The sequence below is a fragment of the Trichechus manatus genome, unplaced genomic scaffold, assembly GCF_000243295.1.
Source record: "Trichechus manatus latirostris isolate Lorelei unplaced genomic scaffold, TriManLat1.0 scaffold00043, whole genome shotgun sequence".
NCBI lineage: Eukaryota > Metazoa > Chordata > Mammalia > Sirenia > Trichechidae > Trichechus > Trichechus manatus.
This window is the reverse complement of record NW_004443979.1, coordinates 4,307,381-4,328,409: the sequence shown is the minus strand read 5'-3', so window position 1 is coordinate 4,328,409 and position 21,029 is coordinate 4,307,381. Positions and strand designations below refer to the sequence as shown.

General features: G+C 44.9%; 1 protein-coding gene across 1 annotated transcript; it reads right to left on the bottom strand.

Annotated features, from left to right (window-relative positions):
- Positions 1–258: 258 nt before the first annotated feature.
- NKX2-8 (NK2 homeobox 8) lies at positions 259–1,660 on the bottom strand. Its single transcript, XM_012555586.1, has 2 exons — positions 1,501–1,660; positions 259–815 (listed from the first exon to the last, which is right to left on the bottom strand). Exons 1-2 carry the CDS (start codon positions 1,658–1,660, stop codon positions 259–261), a joined length of 717 nt encoding a protein of 238 aa, XP_012411040.1.
- Between the last annotated feature and the right edge of the window lie 19,369 nt (positions 1,661–21,029).

Here is a 21,029-nt window from a genome sequence, read left to right as displayed (position 1 = left end):
TTTAAAATATACAAATTAGGTTCAAGCAGTAAAACCTAGCTCTGGGGTTGGTGGTCGAGGAAAAGGGAGAGGAAGGACTTGGCCAAAATTTCCCGCCTGCGCCTCCTCGGTGGCTGGAGAGAGCGGGCCGGCGCCGGAGGAGGTGGGGCCCGCAGGGAGGCGGCTCGGGACGCTCCGGGTCTCCAGCCCCAGCCGTGCTCGGGCTGCAGAGCTCTCCAAGGTCAGCGTATCTCCAGGTGCCCGCGCCTCGCGGCGGCCTCACAAGTTCCAGGAGACTAAGGCCGAAGGCGCTAAGTGTTGGTAGGCGGGGAAAAGGCTGAGCGCCGAGCGGGGACCGAAGGCGGGGTAACCCGGAAGAGGGCAGGCGGCCGCGGTCCGGGAGGTGCCGCACTTGTCCTGGGCTGCGGCCGTGCCAGCCTCCCCGCCGCCGCACGGCTGCCCATCGCGTACCAGCACCGGCACCACCACGCGGCGCAGCAGGCCAGGCGCCGCGCGCAGCTCAGTGGCCGCGGCGAGGTCCGGCGACCCCGCGGCTCCTGAAGTACGCGCACGCTTCAGCTTGTAGCGGTGGTTCTGGAACCAGATCTTGACCTGAGTGGGCGTGAGGCGCAGCAGGCGAGCCAGCTGCTCGCGCTCAGGCGCGGACAGGTAGCGCTGCTGTTGGAAGCGCCGCTCCAGCTCCAGCGTCTGCGCCTTGGAGAACAGCACCCGCCGCTTCTTCCTCTTCTCAGCGTCTGAGCCTGGCGACGCGGGTCGCGGGGACGGCCGCTGCGACGAATCGGGGAGGCCGATCTCCGAGATGCTCTCGTCTGAGGCTAGGAAGACAGCAAAGAAGACAAGGCCTGTTCAGGCGCAAGCTGCCCCTCAACACGCCTGCTACACCTCTCGCGCTGGCGCGAGAGCCACCAGCCGGAGGGTGCCCCCACTTGCACGCCGCTGCGGGGGCGAGGCCATTTCCCTCTTTCACTGTGCCCACATCTGGATGCCCACCTCTCTGAACCCAGTGACCTCATTCCTATCACAGCAATCATCACCGGGTCTGAGATCGCGGCCCAGAGAAAAACCTGCCCCGGGGCCCTCTTAATACATCCGCACTAGTTGCTACGCTGGCAGACGAATTTACGCAAACTGGGTCACCAACACGGGCCACTTTCAGGTCGACTGCACTACAGTTTGTCTCGGTTTGCAAACTCCTGAATCCAGTGAGACTGGGCTCGTCAATGCTGCCATTCCAGACCGAGGCCATGAGAATGGGGCCGTATTTTAAATATTCTGATGCCTAGGAGTTCCCAGAAGCAGACACCCAAAATACTAGGCGCTAGTGCGGGGCGCAGGGATCTGCTCTCAGGCTGTGTCGACCGGGACGCACGGGATAAGGGCTTGAGCCGGACAGAGCCTCCGAAGTGACTCTGCTCCGAAGTGAGGAAATCTCGACGCACGGGGCAGGTTCTTGGTTCACAGTTTCCTCTCCACCCCCGCCGCCGCCCTCCGCTCACTCACAGGGGTAGTGGCCGCGCTCTGGCTCCAGCCAGACAGCGCAGGGGCCAAGGCGCAAGGGCGAGCGCGGCTCCGTCTCCCGCCTCCGCAGGTGCTGCGAGTCCTGCTCGGGTAAATTCAGGAGGCTGCGCACGGTGAAGCTGAGACGTCCAGTGGTGGCCATGGCCTACAAGTAGGCGGGGGCAGGGCAAGCTAGGAAACAAGGGGCGGCTGGGGACGCCGCTCCTACGGGTGGGCGTGGGAGGAGCGCGCCATGCGCTTGCCTCCAGGATATTAGCGCGTTTACAGCCGAATCCCTGTTTATATAAGCAGCTTTCCCCACCCGGGCCGCTTTGAAAACAGAGGTCCGGGTCTCGGGGTGTTAACTACCTAAATGAGCGCTGGGCCAGAGCCCCCTCAATCCCGGAAGGTGCCACCTCCGCCCGCCGCCCCGCCCATTCCCCCGCCTCTAGGCGCCCAGTTACCTCCCAGAGGCGGCAGGAAGCAGCCCTCGGCATTAGCGATTCTGTCTGATTAGCCCAAAGTGGGGACAGATAATGGGGATTGTTACCATTGAATAACATCTTGGGTGGCGAGCGGTGACCATCACCCGCTCGTCCCAGCCCCCAGCTTCCTCCTCCTCCTCCCCAGGGTTGACACGGGGCCTGGCCTGGCGGGAGAGCCGAGGAGGATGGGGCAGCATGGGAGGGTTTATGAGCACCCGGAATTTATTCCCTGTTTGCTTTATTCCTCGAACTTATTTGCTGGAGCGTTCGTTTCCTGCAGTTATCCGGAAAGTGATTTACAACGCAGCGTTAAACTCTAGCGCGCTCCCTTTCTCTTTTTGGTTGGACCCCTTAAGGATTCAGGAGCAAGAAGTTCCAGGCAGGCGCAAAGGAGCAGCCTGGCCCCGCCGGCACCTCTACTACTTCTCGGGAGTTTCAAAGGCTGCTGGGAGCCTCCCTACACCTCAAACGTCCCAAATAGCCTCAGGGGTTTGGGGGAAGGGCTGATAGCATCCGGGGAGCCCTAGCTCCATGTCTCTCTTCCCAGGCCAGCAAAATGGGGGGGGGGGGAATCTGGCCAAACTGCTCAGGTCAGAAGTGCCAGCTCGTTGCCCCATCCCACCCCCGGCCACTGCCTGTTGCGGGCTCTGAGCCCAATGGCCGCACTTCGCGGAGCTGGGCCCAGGTTCGCTTTACGGCCCGCGGGCGGCAGCGTTCCACAGGGCCGCCTTCTAAGGTTTGACTACTGCCTTGGCACCGCCAGCCGCTCTGGCGCCACCTGTGCGCCTCGGCTGGAAGGCCTTAATTTCAGGCCAGGGCCCGGACAGCGGTCTCCTCCCGGGAGCAGACCTCGGGCCTGCGCTCCCTTCTCCCAGCGCCAGTCGACCCGGTGCGGCTGCCCGGCTGGTCCGGGATGGGACCGATTGGGAGAATTAGGATAGGACTCGCGGGGCGGGAAAGCTGGCTGCTGACTCCTGAGATGGCCGGCTCGGGGTTTTTCCAGGACCTTCTAGTCCCCCACAACCCCACCCAAGAAAATGATCAGTGTACAGTGTGCTGCATTTCAGTCTAGGGCGCACCGAGCGCGCGCTCCGAGGCCTCTCCTCTCCCAGTTGTTTGAGTATTGAGGCTCTAAATTTCAGTGAAGGCAGCGGCGTTTGGGTGGCCCCAACCGAGGTCCTGGCTTGGCTGGGACTTGGGCTAAAGATGGGTCTGACTCGGGCGCAAGGGCCGCGGCCCCCGCCGGGCCCCGCGCACCCTGCGGGACAACCTCCCTGTCAAGCATGCCTGGGGCGTCCGGGGCTGCGCGGTCCAGCCCGCGGCGCGCTGGGTGGTCGGGCGGAGGCTACGCCAATACAGGCCAACTGCTAGGCCGCGGACAAAGGGGAAATGGAGCTCGACGCCCCGGACCTGTTGGAAGCATTTGTTCCAGTCAAGATTTTGCATTTGTTCAGTCCGGGAATAATGCGTGATTGACGCGAGCTCACAATGCGCTTTAGTGCGCCGGGATAAATCGGAGCTTGTCCCGTGTTGTCATGGTTTTCAATGGGGTTCAATGGGATTGGGAGCACGATCGACTCTGCTGGCCGTCTCTCCGCGGCCCTGGCAATACAGATTTATTAGTTATGTCTTTTTAAATAAGATTAAATTGAAATGACTTGGCTGTCTTCCCTGCAGACAGGGCCGGGGAGGGAACTAGGGTGGGGTGAGGGCGGTGGCGGCGGCGGAGGTGGGAAACCCGGCGCCCAACCCGCCGCAGCACCCAAGCTCCGGCGTTCTAGACGGTAGGCAAGTCGCAGCCTGGCCCAGGGCCTAGTGGACTTCTCCTCGGCCAAAGGACGATGCCCGGCAACCTCTGCCAGGGGAGAGGCGGAGACAGAACCCTGACAAAGACAGTTCTAGGAAGCGTTGGGACAGGCCAAAATTCGGGCCGAGCGTCAGGTAGAAGGAGCCCTGGCCTGGGAGTCAGGGATGTAGGTTCGCGTCCTAGCTCTGCTCCTAACTCGCTGTAATGACCTCATTACTCTGAACCTCTATTTTTTTCTCATCTGTGACGAAAGAGAATACATTTGGTGATTTCTAAGGACTCTACCAGTTTTTTGATTCCATATCTTCTGATTTTTTTCTAAAACCATCTTTATTGAAACGTTTACCAGTAGACTTTGGACTCTGTCCTCCCTTGAGTTCTTGTACCCTCATCCACAAGACTCACTCCGCATTCTCCAAGATGTTCTCAGAGAAGATGTGTCATCTTTCAAATTTCCCAAGGACCCTCCACAGTAGTGGGGTGGGGCGGATAACAATTTTGGGAAGAGAACCAAGTCAGGAGGAGCGAAAGAAGAGTCCTTCCCCCGGTGACTGACCTCTCTTAGCCTTTTAATCTATTTAACATCCTAAGCCCACACTAACGTGTAGAAATAAGTAAATGGCGCTCTTCAGTTCTTAAGAGCTCTTCAGCATCAAATATTTGCTTTTACTCTTAGTGTTTGGCTCCCAAAGCAGAGATACATCCCCCATCTAGCAGTAGTGCTCTGGGGAGGACCTCATTCTGGGATTAGCTCCAAATATTACTCCTAGCCTCACATTCCCTGGCTTGGGAACAGGGTTGCTGCCACCCAGTCCTCTTTTTGGATATTCTAGGGAAACCCTTTTCCTCCTGGCTCTAGAAAATCCTGTAACTTCTCTGCCCCATCCTGAGCTTACCTCTCGTTTACCTCCTCCTTAAGTGCCTCTGCAATAGATCCAACCTTCCTCTCCACTCTGCTCTAGGGTCTTATCTGAATTATCCCTGCAAGCTAGAGCCTGGGGACTCCAGGAGGTTGTTCCACTTAAACTGAGCTCTGGTGGCTCAGTGGTTAAGAGCTCAGGCTGCTAACCGAAAGGTTGGCAGTTCGAACCCACCAGCCACTCATTGGAAACACTATGGGGCAGTTCTACTCTGTCCTGTAGGGTTTCTAGGAGTGGGAATCAACTCAACCACAACAAGTTGTTCTGAAGAAGTGAGGGAAAGGAGGCGAGAGAGCTGAAATTATTATTTTTTTAAAGTGCTTTCTTTATTGTCTCTTCACATCAGATAAACTTGAAGATGTGGGAGGAGAAAACTGTTTTCTTACTGGGTCAATAGATATTTGTTGTATATATATATCCTCCAATTATGAGAGATGTTTAGATTCACAAATAAACATCTAAGTGCATAGTCTTTGCAGATTTTCAATTTTTTGTGTGTGCTCCCTATACTTGAACTTATTTTACAATTCAGCATAACTGGTGAATATTATTATTTAATTAGATAGGTATTTGTTTTCTTCGAATTGGAAGTGGTACATCCCAATCCCAATAAGAGTTTTTAATCTTTAGGCGTCTGTGATATATAGTGAATATACTTAAACAGTCTGCATTAATCATCCTTTCAAAAATATTACCCAGAGTTTATCATCACTGCTGCAAGCTTAAGAACTAAGACTAGAAAATTCCATAATAAAACTAAAGTATCTTGATTAAAAAAAAAAAAAAAAGATTGCCTCTATATCTTGAATTCCGTTTTTAAATCCTTCCTTTTTGGTTATGTGTTTCAAAAAATCCTGCAAATCTTTACAGTATCGAAGAGAGGTAACACTGCAAATTCCCCTTGATAGATGGAGGGCCCTCAACTGCTAGGACATTTTTCTTTGCCTCGTAGCAACTGCTCTTCCCTCTTTATCAGTATCTGGTTAAAATAGTGAAAGGAAAATTAAAATGGGGCTTTGGACACTTCCAAGAAGAAGTGGATGATCTTGATTGGCCTTAGGATGAGAAGAAAAGGCAGCATTTAAAATCAGACCTCTTTGCCTTTCCTTCTGAAAACTAGTTGCCATGAATAAGTAAACATTTCCCTTTTAATGGCTAGTAATCAATTGCTTGGCGGTGGTCCAGGCCTGGCTGGGATTCTTTCTTACTTGTACTGATGATATATACACACAGGACAAGGAACAGCAATTACTTTCAGGCTGGGGATTTAGTACAGCTTTGAAATGGGCTTTAGATTTTACTGTTTTACGCAAAACGACAAGATTTGAAAGATCCAGCCTTAAGTCCCTTAAAATATTGACTTTACATTGGCTTTTTTTGTTCTTGATCTCCAGGGGGAAAGTTTTTCTTCCCTAATATATTTATCTAGTTGCTTAGATATATATGTGATAAAATATATAGGGGTAAAATAGGTCAATTAATTTAAAAATAAATGTATTTAATTAATTATCTAGAGTCTTCATTTCCTAAAGAGCTAGCAAATAACTTTAAAAAAATTTTTTTAACTAGTTTATTAAATATTTCTGGTCTTTCCCATGCCTTCCAGTGGTAAAATGAGAGTAGCTGTGATGCCATGGAATGTAAATGGCCAGAATAAAAATAATATGATAACTTGGGGGAGGGAGTTGTCGAATTTATTTGTTCACAACCACATTTCTTATTTTTATCTATTTTTTTAAAATTAAGGTACTAGGATTATACTCCTTTGCTTGACTGATGTGGATATAGTTTATGTAACACAAAGATGCTTATTTATGTTTATAAAATGAAGGTCCAGGCCCTAAGACACACTTAATGTCATATATAGACCCTGACAGGGTAGATTAATCCTAGGAACATATCTGATGATACCCATCCCAATACCTCACCCAGGCCTGCCTGCAGTGCACGCTTGTAACCACCAGCACTTCAGTTGAAGCCAGTTATTATTTTTTTCTTAAATTACCCTAGCATTATAACACCCCCCCCCCTTTTAAAATACCTTTACATCGTTCTGAGATCAACTTTGGTAATTTTAAAACGGTTGCATTATTAAAGTGAGTTATTATTTCTGTCTCACTGGTCAGCAATTTAAACTGAACAGTAAACCAGTTACTAGTCTGGAGAAATATTTGCTCATTTTTGGTGATGACGTGGACCTCAGTCTGTCTCAGAGCGCTACAGAATCAAATAGTCCACTTTCTTATTTATGGTAATGATAATAGTAGTAATAATAATAATACCATTTTATGTTTTTATACATTTGAAAGTGTTTACAAAGTGCACTCACATGTTATCCTGAGTCAGGATAGATTTTCTAGAAGAAGGAGAGATTTGAAAGCAGATAGACGGCTGTCCCTAATGTTACTATTGTCTGAGTGGCAGGAACTGAAGAAATTAGGGAGGAGGATGAAGAGGACCTAAAGAGGAGAATCTATTGTAATAGAGGGTATTAGAAAAGTATGATAAAAGGGAGAGAGAGAGAGAGAGAGAAAGCTCTATCTTAGAGCTACAGGTTAAATTGGATCTCATCAAGTCCCAGTCAATGGTGCTTTGATATTCTTTTCTAAAGTACATTTCTGGAAATTACAATAGATAAACTTCAGCTTTTTAAGTGCCTCAAGTTGTTAGTTTTTAAGATTCTATTTAGTTTACTCTTAAATTTCCTTTGGAAAAAAATCTTTTTTCCTCTTTTTAGAGGAGGCAAAAGCGCACAACAGGAGCATAAAATGACAACCTGCAGGAATTTTCCTACCAAAAAAAAAAGTGAACGAGCTATATACGTTTACTGCAGTCTCTGGAAATCCCTTACCCGGTAAAGGTGGTCGTCTTTGTATTCTTGATTAAATGGATGTTTGCGTTGAAGTCACATGCCACACAAACAAAACAGAATAAAAATGTCTTTCGTGTTCTGTTTTTCAATCGTTTGTGTGAAGGAGGTTCTTGGCCTTTATCACTGTCAGTGAAAAGTTCTTCATTAGAAGGAGACATTCCACTCACCCCGCTTCTTGTGCACAGGGAGCTTACCATGGAAACTACACTGGGCATTTTAGGCTTAGATTTATCTCAGCAGCAGGGTATGAAGAAGAGTGTTTAGAATTTCTTGAGAAATTTCTTGTTTTATTTGTCTTGTCCCAATCTTAAAACCCATGTATTAGACTTATTCAAGTTAGGAAGCAATTAAGAAATGGCATTACCTATGGAAATTCTCTGATACTAAAATATACAGAGAATATATTTAGCACAATTTTTGTATGGTAAAGCTATACTTTTTATGGATTTTTTAAAAAATGATAGCTTCAGATGAGAAATTAGTCGTTAATATATGCTTATATCTTTTTTAATTTGATATGAGACCAAAAAAGGAAAAGAAAGAAAGAAAGAAATTCTCCTACTGGCTGAGTGTCTTTTGTTTCACAAACTCCATCCTAAACCACTGCTGGTTGATCCTTAAAATACAGTATTTTGCTTTGTAACATGAAGCTGAGGAAACTTAACAAAGCACGAAAACACTTCACGAAGCTCTCATTGTATTTTTTCTTAATTCCACGTGTTTGTCAAGCTCTCATTTAATTTATAACCAACCCCAGGTTACTGCACCACTGTCGAAGCAAGTCTGTTTCTAGCTTTCCTCTGTCCATGGTCCACATGATCCAACGGCGGCACAGTGAGCCATGAGCTGTAGGTTTCCGTTGCTCAGTTTCATTTTCAGCTCCTTATAGCAAATGAGTTTAGAAAAACTAGACTGATATATTTCTGGATGACTATGCCATCAAGACATGCACACTTTTTTTTTGTGGGGGGGGGTGGGTGGGAATACATAACAGGAATTCACTTCTTAGGCACTGGAAGTGTGTGTATGTTTGGGTGGATTTAAGCTGTTTCTTTGGCTTTAGCTGCTTAAATAAAACAAAACAAAAACAAGAGTAAAATATTTTTTTTCTTAAGCAAAAGGATTGGTCTGTAAAAGAAATTTAGAAGGGAAAGTCAAAGAGATAATATATGCACCTAAAGTTAGACATTCTATTTCTTACTTATCAAAATGATCTCGTAATGACGAACTTTGCGAAAGCTTAGATATCATAACGAAGCGGATTATACAATTTCACAAGCAGGCTATCCCTGGGGAGTTCAGCCTTCTGGTTTCATCTATATTGAGAATGAAATAAAAATCACCCAGTTTCCATAAGTTATCGTTTTAATAGTTTCTTTTATAAAACCATTAGGAGGAGCACAAGAATATCTCTTTTCACAATCCACACTCTCCTTCTACTATTGAGAATTTTTACTGTTTGAATCCTAGAGAACTCAGGGTAGGATCCTGATTCTCCCATCAGCTGGTTATCACAAGAGCATCCCCAAGGAGCAGGATAGGAGGAAAACCTCAAGTGTCTCCAACTGAATCTGAGATTGTTTGCAGGGAATGGAGGGGGATGTAACTGAGGAAGGGAGAGATAGGACTGGAGGAAGGAAGGGAGGAGAGAGTAACTGCCTGCCTTGGCTTGGTGATCACCCATTTCCATCCACACAGTGGCTTTTACCAGTGGAGGCTGGTAAAGGGGAAGCAAGTGGCAGGGAGTCAGTGTTATCCCCTCTGGAGCAGGGCATCAGAAAGTGTAGAGGAGAAAAGGCTGAGGGGTTTTGTTCAGATGTCAATTAAGGGACTGAAGACCTGCAGCTTTTTAAAAGTCCGCCTAGGGAGTAGAGGCTGATATCTAGGTATCTGTGGGTTGTGGTTCATTTTTTAGCAGCGTCTCTGTGACTAGCAGAGTGTGATTTCATCTGGTCTAAGTTATATTTGTTTCCAAACAGCTCAGCCTCTCACAGTGCTAACTGGACGGCACGGAAACCCTTCGCAAGTTGCATTTTAAAAAAAGTTAACTCAAGCAATGAACATGGATTGAAAACCAGTTAAAAGCCAGTGAGAACAAATGGGTCTTAAATCGAGGATGAAACAAAGGGAAGGTTGGGGCACATCCCCTAAAGTCAATAGGCAGAAACCCGCACGTGCATAATAGCCTTGGGAGCGACCACCCAAGGTGATTGGCGTCAATTCTGGAGACAGAGACCTGGAGCCTGGGGCCCAGCTAGCCACCCAGATCCCCGCTCAGGAGGAATTGTCTTATTCCTGGTTCATGCCACGCTTGTATCCATAGCCCATTTTCTTCCTCCAAGTACAACCAAAATGGCAGAAGATCCCCCTCTGGCTTCCGTGGCCAGTAGTCATATCTCAGAAGGCTGTTAATGAGACTGAATGAGCCCTAAATAGTCAATTGGATAACACAAATATAGACAGCCCCGCTCCCTACACACATACAAAGCTGCCTACCCACCCAGCCTTATTATCAATAGCAGGCAGGTTCATCAAGAGGCAGAAGTTTGAGAAAATTGTAATCCCCAAATATGTTATGAGTAACTCATGAGTGCCAGGCACTGAACGAGTACTGAGGCTGATCTAGTCAAATGTAAGGCACAGTCCAGAATAAGTAACCTGATTTTTCTTTCCAATGTGTACCAGATTTGGGAATCAGACAGACAGGACCAGATCTGGGCTTGAAGTCTCACTCTACCAAGGAGACCTGAATGACCTGGGTCAAGTTTCCTCATCTATAAAATGGAAATAATAATACTCATTTCATAGGGATATAGTGTTGTGAGGATTAACAAGATATTCTGTGTCAAGTGCCTGGCACAGTGCTTGCCCACAGTTGGTAGGTGCTCAGGAATCCCTGGGTGGAGCAAATGATTAAGCACTAGACCACTAGCCAAAAGATTGGCAGTTTGAACCCACTCCTTGGAAGACAGGCCTGGTGATCTGCTTCCAAAAGGTCACACCCTTGAAAACCCTGTGGAGCAGCTCTGCTCTGCACACACGGGGTTGCCATAACTTGGAATTTATTAGGTGGCAGCTAGCAACAACAACAAGCCATCATGGTGATTGTTATTATAATGATGTATCTTGGGTAGGGGAGGCTAAATTTTACCCCCAGATAGCCAATGGGGAGCTGTCCTTTGATAAAGTTTAGAATCACCAGTTACAGAGCTGAAGAGAACCTTATCTAGCTCAACCCCTTCCTTTCTCAGAAGAAGAAACTGAGGCACCAAGAGAGGTTGGCTGACTTGCCCAGCATCTCACAGAGCCTAGCTTGGAAACTGGATCTTCCTAAACTAGGGTTCTTTCTACTTCCACACACCCTGCACTGCTAGTCTCTGAAGGAGCTTTTCTTCTCCTAACAGGAAAAAATTTCCTTAAACTCAGCGGCATTACCTAGACAGTCCAGTTTCAGATGTTTGGCTTCAGGCCTACTTGCTGCTACAGCTCTCCAATCTCTGCTGACAATGCACAGGCTCTCAGTGCACTTAATGGAAGGATAGAGGCCTGGCCTCTCAAGCACTAATGCTTTCATTCTTGGGTGCCTCTGTAGCTGCCTCAGTCGCTACCCATCTCCTCCATCTCTATGTTTCAAGATTCATTCTTCCCAGCGTGTGAATCCCGGAAGTAGCATTTGAGAACTCTCACTGCAGCCAGAGCATTATGTAGTAAAAGTTCTCTCTGAAATGCCATGTAAGAACAAAATCAGATGAATTGGAAACAAATGCATTTGCCTAAAAGGGACCAGGACAAACCCATCGTCATAGAGTAGGACTAATAGCCACCCTATAAGGACAGAGTAGAACTGCCCGATAGGGTTTCCAAGGAACTGGTGGATTCAAACTGCCGATCTTTTGCTTAGCAGTTGTAGCTCTTCACCAACTGTGCCACCAGTGCTCCGACCCCTTGGGAGCAGCAGTCAAGAAATCAAACAATATATTGCACTGGGCAAATCTGCTGCAAAAGACCTCTTTAGAGTGTTAAAAAGCAAAGATGTTACTTTGAAGACCAAGGTGCACTTGACCCAAGCCATGGTATTTCAAATCGCCTCATATGCATGTGAAAGCTGGACAATGAATAAGAAAGACCAAAGAAGAATTGATGCATTTGACTCATGGTATTGGCCAAGAATATTGAATATTCCATGGATTGCCAGAAAAACAAACAAATTTGTCTTGGAAGGAGAACAGCCGGAATGCTCCTTAGAAGCTAAAATGGAGAGACTTTAGACATGCTATCAGGAGGGACCAGTCCCTGGAGAAGGACATTATGCCTGGTAAAGTAGAGGGTCAGTGAAAAAGAGGAAGACCCTCAAAGAGATGGATTGACACAGTGGCTGCAACAATGGGCTCAAACATAGCATTGATTGTGAGGAAGACACAGACCGAGCAGTGTTTTGTTCTGTTGTACATGGGGTCACTATGAGTCGGAACCAACTTGATGTCACCTACCAACAACAGAGTGAACCAGGACAAGAGAAATGTGGATTGAGAGCCCACAACAGGTAGTCCGTTGTTTTCTCCATTCCTCCACGCTATTTTAGGAAAGCAAAGGGAACTGCATTACGATTAAAAAATAAACAAACCAAAAAGGTAGAATTCTTCTCCTAGGAAAAAACCGATTGGAGAGAATGTGCTTCATAGGAAGGCTGTGTCTGCATAAGGGCTCTTGAATTTCCCTGGAGGTTAGGTGTGAATGTGGTAGGAAGAAGGCTGTGCGTTGGATTCTATGAGCCCTGCACTCCTCATCTATGCCTGCCCTGCAGCAGCTAAAGAGTTTTCATTCTGCACAGAGAATAAGCTAGCTCCTGGAGCCCTCAAAACCTAGACCATCTTACCCAAGGCCACGCTGCCTACCACCTTCCTTTTTTTTTTTTTTAGCTCAGTTACCCCCTACAGTCAACAACATCTGGTTTTCCTCTTAATTATTCTCTGAACGTTTTAAATGTGCCAATTTCATCTTCCTAATTAGACTGTAAGCCTCTTCAGGACAAGCACCGTGTTCTATATTTCTTCTGCATTCTCCAAAATAAATACCTTTTTTTTTTTTTTTTTTACTGACAAGAATATATTGCTAAATATAAGACAAGTGGACTTTTAGGAGTAAAAACATTGTGTTAGAAGGAACACGTTTCTTCTTTGCTGCAGTATATCTAATCAGATAAGAGTAAAAAACCAAACCCATTGTCTAGAGTTAATTCCGACTCATAGATAAGAATAGGTGACAAGATTAATTTCCCACCCAACCAAAGTGCTGTAAAATCTCTTCCTGCTTGAGGTATTGTGGAATGCCCCAGGCAAGGAGTATAAGAGGTCGCCCCTTATTTGAAGGAATTAGTGATTCTTCTGATCCCAGAGCAAGTTAAGAGGGATTTTACTATTTGTACTCAAAAGTTCTGGCCTATAAGACACAATAAATGATAACAGCTGATTCAGAATAGTTACAGTCTAGTGTATAAATATGTAAACATGGGTAAGTGTGTATTTAGACAATTTAAAAGTGTGTCTCATTTACCCAATTATAAACAGCTGCCTGAGAGCAATTATGATTTATCATGTAAATGCTTATTTGCATAATTCAAAATATGAATATTATTTGCTTGATAAAGACTGTAAATAAAAGGCAACTTTCTCATGCTTGGAGTTTTATGCTAAGTTTTTACCTTGCAGGAAAAAAAAGAGCATTTTGCTCAAAATGGTACTTAGTTTTTGGTAATTCTAGCAGGTTCAGAGACTAGCTAATTTAATGAGAAAAGGGCAAAAGTTTTAAAGTTAAGGTGGCTGAGTGAGAAGTAATGAAAGAAGTCACATTACTCCTGAAAATTTTCTACATAGGTATGAGGAATTTCTTTACAACTGTTTTCATTGAAAGTGAATGTTTAATGGTGAATTCCTTAAGAGTATTTAGCATATTATTTTATGTACCACAATTGGCTATAGACATAATTTTTCAATAATATACCATTAGTCTTTAAAGTGTAGGATTATACTTCCAAGTATGCTTCAAGTGTGCAAAAGAACATTTCTCCTTAAAACATACTAGTCTACTTTTATGAGAACAACTAATAAAAATGGACATCAAACTTCCACTTACCCAATGAGAACTAATATGCAAAGTAATATCCCTGGGCACAGAAGGATCCTGAAATACTGTCTGAACGCTATCCTTTCCACAGGAGTAATTAGTTATTTTGCATGGCTTTAACATGGTTTATAGGCAGAATATTATGTAAAATTATTTGGTAAATTGGGAATTCATGTGTGGTCTATGTAATACAAGAGCCCTGGTAGCATGATGGTTAAGCACTCAGCTGCTAACAAAAAGGTCAGTGGTTTGAACCCACCAGCAACAGTTCCGCAGGAGAAAAGACCTGGCAATCTGCTCCTGTAAAGATTACCGCCAAGGAAACCCTATGAGGCAGTTCTCCTCTGTCCTATAGGGTTGCTATGAGTTGGAATTGACTCCATGGCACACAACAACAATAACAAAATATGCAATACAAATATATTATGTTGTTGTTGTTAGGTGCCGTCCAGTTGGTTCCAACTCATAGTGACCCTATGTACAACAGAACAAAACACTGCCTGGTCCTGCACCATCCTCACAATCATTGTTATGCTTGAGCCCATTGTTGCAGCCACTGTGTCAATCCATCTCATTGAGGGTCTTCCTCTTTTTCGCTGACCCTGTACTTTACCAAGCATAATGTCCTTCTCTAGGGACTAAGCCCTCCTGATACCGTGTCCAAAATATGTGAGATGGAGTCTTGCCATCATTGCTTTTAAGGAACATTCTGGCTGTATTTTTTCCAAGACAGATTTGTTTGTTCTCTTGGCAGTCCATTGTATATTCAGTATTCTTCACCAACACCATGATTCAGAGGCGGCAATTCTTCTTCGGTCTTCCTTATTCATTGCCCAGGTTTCCATGCATATGTGGCGATTGAAAACACCATGGCTTGGGTCAGACCCATCTTAGTCTTCAAGGCGACATCTTTGCTTTTCAACACTTTAAAGAAGTCTTTTGCAGCAGATTTGCCCAATGCAACGCATCTTTTGATTTCTTGACTGCTACTTCCATGGATGTTGATTGTGGATCCAAGCAAAATGAAATCCTTGACAACTTCAATCTTTTCTCTGTTAATCATGATGCTGTTTATTGGTCCAACTGTGAGGATTTTTTTTTCTTTATGTTGAGGTGTAATGCATACTGAAGGCTATGATACAATATACCATATAAGTATATAATGTATTCAAGAAATATTTATTCAGTTTCCATTATGTGAAAAGCAATGTGATGAGAATTCTCTCTTAATCGGACTATCCAGTTTTCCAAAACACCTCATTCTTCATCTGTTTTTGACAAGCAAAAGCTTATGATCTTTCCTTGATAGTATTGCTTTTCTTCAAGGACCTCATTTTTATTATGGGCTACCAATTGTGATGTGTCTCTCTGGGTGGAAAAAAGGGGCCAATCGTTGCCTCCTTTAGGCAATTCTTTCCATGCTCCTAGAAAAGAAGCTACTGTATGCCAACCACAGTGTTAAGCATTTGGCTCATTTAGACTTCAAGATGGTAGGAGATATATTTTATAATGTTTCATTTTATAGATGAAAATACTGACATTCTGATGGGGTCCAAAATTAAACAGGATACAAGTTCAAACATGCCTGTCCCTAAAGCCCATACCTTTGCAATATCTTTGGAAAATACCACAAGCATGCTTGTCTGCCTGCCTGCCTGCCTGCCTGCTGTCCTTTCCTTGGCTATCTCATACTCCCAGACCTGCCCAGGAATGCTGTCTGTGCTGCCTCAGCCCTGCTAGGTTGTCCATGTTGCTACACCTCTGATAAGTGACTTCCGGCTCCTAGGAGGATGCATCACCCAAATGACTGGGTTAAGAACTTGGAAACATGCATTGATTAGGAGGAGGCAGAATGGATCATCTCTTAAAAGATCCCTTATTGATGTACCCCCTGGGAAAATCAAAGCAGAAGAAATCAGGTCAGCACAGCGGTTCAAACTTGAAAAAGACAAACCCTAAAGTCTGAGCAGAGCCCTGGTGGCGCAGTGGTTAAGAGCTTGGTTGCTCTTCCAAAATGTCAGCAGTTTGAATCCATCAGCCACTTCTTGGACAGACTGTGAGGCAGTTCTATTCTATCCTTTCGGGTCACTAGGAGTCAGAATCAACTTGACAACGGGTTTGGTTTTGTTTGTTTGTTAAGTCTGAGCACAGGCACAAAATCGTTGGTTATAGACTTCCATGAGCAAGACCAAAACTTTGAATGAGGTGATCAGAACTGAAATGAAGTGTCAGGTTAGGGGCCTGTCCCACACCAGAGGATGTTGGATGATACTCATCAAGCAGGAAAGAACTACTGAAAATCTCATGCCCAAATTTGTAACTATCATGGCCCAAAAGTATTACATCTTCTCCCAGCTCGTTTGGGTAATGTTTTGCTTCTCTACCTTTATCAAGTCACTTCTCTGCTTCTCACTAGATTTCCCAAAGCAACTGAATGGTTGTCATTTCTACCTTGTGTCATTAACAGTTTTCTTATGCATGTGCCCTATCAGCCCAACTAGATAGCAAATTTATTGAAGGAACGGGTCTTCTTTTGTCTTCATTGTTACTAACAGTGCCCATAGAACACTAAGATCTTAACCAATCCCTAGCCTTTGCCACAGCTGATAAGTACAAATGAACAGGAAATTCACTCATTGACAAGCTGGGTGAGTTTTAATTTTTACAAGTTAAAAGTTTTGATTCTAAGAGAAAGGGCATGCTTTGCTCCCATCCAACATTTTATGACTAAAAAGATCCTACAGCTTTTGTAATTTATTTGGGGCTCAGACGATACAAAATGCAAATGACTGGGCCAATTCTAGTGATAGGAGAAATATGCAGAATCAGTATTTAGTGCTAGTTTGAGATTCCTGCTTCTTTGACAGGATCCCCTCTTTTTAGGTTGAGATATTGAAAATCAGATCTTCTATGGAAGTCAGACGTCTGTGATTCCAAAATCATACTTTCTAAAAACAAGTTCATGTCAACGCTTTGTTTTCTAGTTGTACTTTCCCTTTCCAATTAGAAAAAAAATCAATTAGCATTTTATGGTGCCTATAGGAGCCCTGGAGCCCTGGTAGCGCAGTGGTTAAGAGCTTAGCTGCTAACCAAAAGGTCAGCAGTTTGAATCCACCAGCTGCTCCTTGGAAATCCTATGGGGCAGTTCTACCCTGTCCTATAGTGTTGCTGTGTGTTGGAATTGACTCAAGAGCAATGGTTTTTGTTTGTTTGTTTGTTTTTAATAGGAGCCCTATAGAGCCCTGGGGGTCCTGGTGGCACAGTGGTTAAGCTTTAGGTTGCTGACCAAAAGATCTGCAGCTTGAATCTACCAGCTGCTCCTTGGATATCTTATCCTATAGGGTCACTATGAGTCAGAACTGACTGGACCACAATGGTTTTTGGGTAAAGGAGCCCTGGAGCCCTGGTGGCACAGTGGTTAAGGCTGGGCTGCTAACCAAAAGGTCTGCTTTGTCCTATAGGGTCGCTATGAGTTGGAATCAACTCCACAGCAATGGGTTTTATGGGGGCCCTGGTGGCAGAGTGGTTAAATTTCTCGGCTGCTAACTATAAGGTTGGTGGTTGGAACCTACCTGCTGCTCTGTTGGAGAAAGATGTGGTAGTCTGCTTATTTAAAGATTTACAGCCTTGGAGATCCTATAGGGCAGTTCTACTCTGTCCTATAGGGTCTCTATGAGTCAGAATTGACTCGACAGCAATGGGTTAGGTTTTTATTAGTGAGGGAATAATCAGGTCATAAAAGTGCTCTAGGCAGAGGAATATTCACACTGGCTTAAGCCATAAACTTCCCTTGGGTCCTAAACTGGTCCCAAGCTAAACAAGCATCAAGGAATCCTGCTTGAATCACCACCCTAAGTACTGCCTAGAGGTAATGACCTTTACCAGAAAACCAGGTTGGTCAGGTCCTGCCCCTCTAACGTAAACTGCCTCTCTTGCCACCTGCCAGTCCTGGGGTTCCAGAAAGGGCTAGCTTGATAGGGACCTGCCTCCTTGTGTTACCTTCAGAAGTGCTTCGGCTGCTTTTACCACTTGCCCTAATTTATTTATTTCCTTTCTAGTCCTTATGACAAGCCTGTGGGAGAGTAGGCTATCTCATTTATAGATTAGCTTCAGAGTAGGACTGTAAATCAAAGGTTTGATCGCATATGACATTTACAGTTTTAGGAGAATCAATCACTTTCCCATTGAGGCTGCTAATTTATTCTTAGTAGTATTACTAATTTATCTGTTCATTTAATCAACCAGCACTTATGGAATGCTTACCATGTGACAATTGCTGTGTTAAGCTCTGGAAAATGAAATTTGCATAGTGCTTTGCACTTTCCAGAAAAATTTACAATTTTCTTTGTTTTGTTTGCAGTTCCATAAAGTTAGTCTTATTAGCTCTACTTTACAGACGTAAAAACTGAGGCTCAGATTCCAGAGCGTTTATTAAGGTTAAACTGTGAAGAGTAAAGAAGATTATCAGATGCTTTTCTGTGGCACTGTTGGGGACTTACTAATGAAAAATTACCCAGTGCTTGGCAAAACAGAACAAATGTGTCTTGGAAGAAGTATAGCCAGAATGCTCCTTAGAAGCGAAGATGACGAGACTTCATCTCACATACTTTGAACATGTTATCAGGAGGGACCAGTCCCTAGAGAAGAACATCAAGCTTGGTAAAGTAGAGGGTCAGCAAAAGAGAGGAGGACCCTCAACAAGATAGATGACACAGTGGTTGCAACAATGGCCTCGAAGATACCAATGATTGAGAGGATGGCGCAGGACTGGGCAGTGTTTCATTCTGTTGTACATAGGCTCGTTATGATTCAGAACTGACTCAATGGCACCTAACAACAACTAAAACAGCTTGACTTTGAAGAGCTATGTGTTTAAAAGACATGTGACTTAGGGTTTGCATATGATTTGTTACCAAACAGGACACTTCTGGAAGTAAAAGGAAGGTGCTGTAACAATTATACCAAGACAACTGGTGCAAACTGGTATGGATCATTATCCCATTCCACACTTCTTCCACTTATTTCCCAGACTGTCTGTCCAAGGAGATAACAGTGAATCTCCGCAGACAAATTTGCCTTCACAGAAGCTGGGCATAGTGGAGGAGTATGAAGAGTAGGCCAGACAGGTTGAGGCAGAGAGGCAGGAATAAAGGGGGCAGGGAACAGTACCTGGGCTGACTTCATGTACTGACCTGATAGTCAGAAACCATCCCAAATAGGGAGGCAGGAGATGCTGATGGGAACTGGCAACTGGACTATAGATGTCTCCCTGCTGCTTTATTTAAAGCTGCAAGAGAAAGGAGAGAAAGTGAGCAGAGAGTCACTATTCTCTGGATGAAATCGGTCCATCGTATTTCACATTCACTTGCAGTAACACCAAGCCTCACACCACCACCACCACCACCACTGCCATCGAGTCGATTCCGACTCATAGCGACCCTATAGGACAGAGTAGAACTGCCTCATAGGGTTTCCAAGAGCACCTGGGGGATTCAGACTGCTGACCTTTTGGTTAGCAGCCGTAGCACTTAACCACTACACCACCAGGGTTTCCAAGCCTCACAGTGGGTGAAAATTCCCAGGATCCTTTTCAGATTCCTTTTCTTGGGGGTGGGGGTGCTGGTGGTCTTTTTCATACCCCCCCTTCCAGGAACTTATTCTCTGACTAAATAGTTTTGTATTATTAAAATAATTATTCCCGCTAGGTGAATGTTAACTATTGTGGAGAGCAGGGAAGAGAGATCTTTCTTTGGTTATTGCCACGAAACTGAAATGGTAAGGATTGTTTTAGTTAAGATGGTATGCCCAAGATTGAGACTGACTTTGTTTGCTCTCAGCTGGAATCATGTCTCAGAGCTAGAAAGAATCTGAGGAGATTATCAGTTTAGCCTCCTGCCTCTAGACACATAACTCCAAAACTCCAAACATACTTCTAAGGGACTTAATGGATGTCAGGGTAAAGTGTACCCTTCTCAGAATCTTACAGAACACCTCCATGAACTGACCTTGTCTCCTGTTGATCACACATCTCCCATCACTTCCTTACATGAATTCACTGCTTCAGTTATGATGATGATGATGATGATAAGTAACATCTTTGGAGCTCTTACTACTTACCCAGCAGTTTTCTAAGCACTTTGCATATGTCTTCTTATTTATTTCTCACAATCCCATGAAGAAGTTTATATTTGTAGTATTTTTATAGATGAGGACTCTGAAGCACAGAGAGGTTAAGTAATTTTCCAAGGTCACATATCTCCTAAGGTGCTAGAGCCAAGGCTGCCCTCTCATGTGTGCAGTTCCTGAATGCAACAGGCTCCTTCCGAGTTCCAGGATGTTCCCTCTGTGTAGGCCACTGTCCCCTCGGGTCTACTGTGTGGCACACTCTTCATCCTTGAAGTCACAGTGTAAATGCTGTGTCTTCTTAGAAGCTTCTGTGCCTCTGCAGGGTGAGTCCTATGTGCTGGTCTGGGTGCCCACAGCACCGTGTGCATCCACCCGTTACAGGCAGCCGTAATCACTGTTCTCACTGCTGTTCTCTGGACTGTCTCCCCCGCTGTAGTGAGAATGGCTTGAGGTTAGAAACTCTGTCTTTTATCTTTGTTTCTAGACATGGCCACTATCTGTCACTTAGTAGGTCCTCAAATACGTTTAACATAAAAAAATATGCACAGTCTGCAAATTTGCAAATATGCAAATTTTTAAAAGCTGCCAATTTACCAGCATACAGTGCTGTCTCCTAATGCGTAATCATCCCTTTGCAGAGCCATGGCGGGGGGTGTCTAACCCACATGGAGCACAAACAGCCTAAAGAAACACAGGTCAGAGGGGGCTGTGAGCTGTGTTTGCAATTTTAATTTAGAACTGGTATTTGGCAACAACTATTTTAGACCCTTGGGGCCCTCGTGGCACAGTGGTTCAGAACTCGGCTGCTAACCTAAAGGTCAGCAGTTCAAATCCACCAGCCACTCCCTGGAAACCCTATGGGGTAGTTCTACCCTGTCCTATAGGGTTGCTATGAGTTTGAATCGACTCGATGTCAACGGGTTTGTTTGTTTTAATTTTAGACTGTGGCCAGTCAAGCCTGAATTGATGATAAAAATAAGATACTGTTTCTGAAAAAAAACTCTAAGAAACATTATGAAGCCTGTGGGTAGGTGTGTCAGTTGACATCACTTTCCTGGAAAACGATTGAGCAAATGTATCAAGGGCCTTAAAAATGTAAATAGTTTTGACCAAGTAATTCCAGTTCTAGGTTTCCAACCCCCCCCCCCCCGTGGAAAAATCAGAAATGCATAGAAGTATGTATGCAAAAAGATCATTGC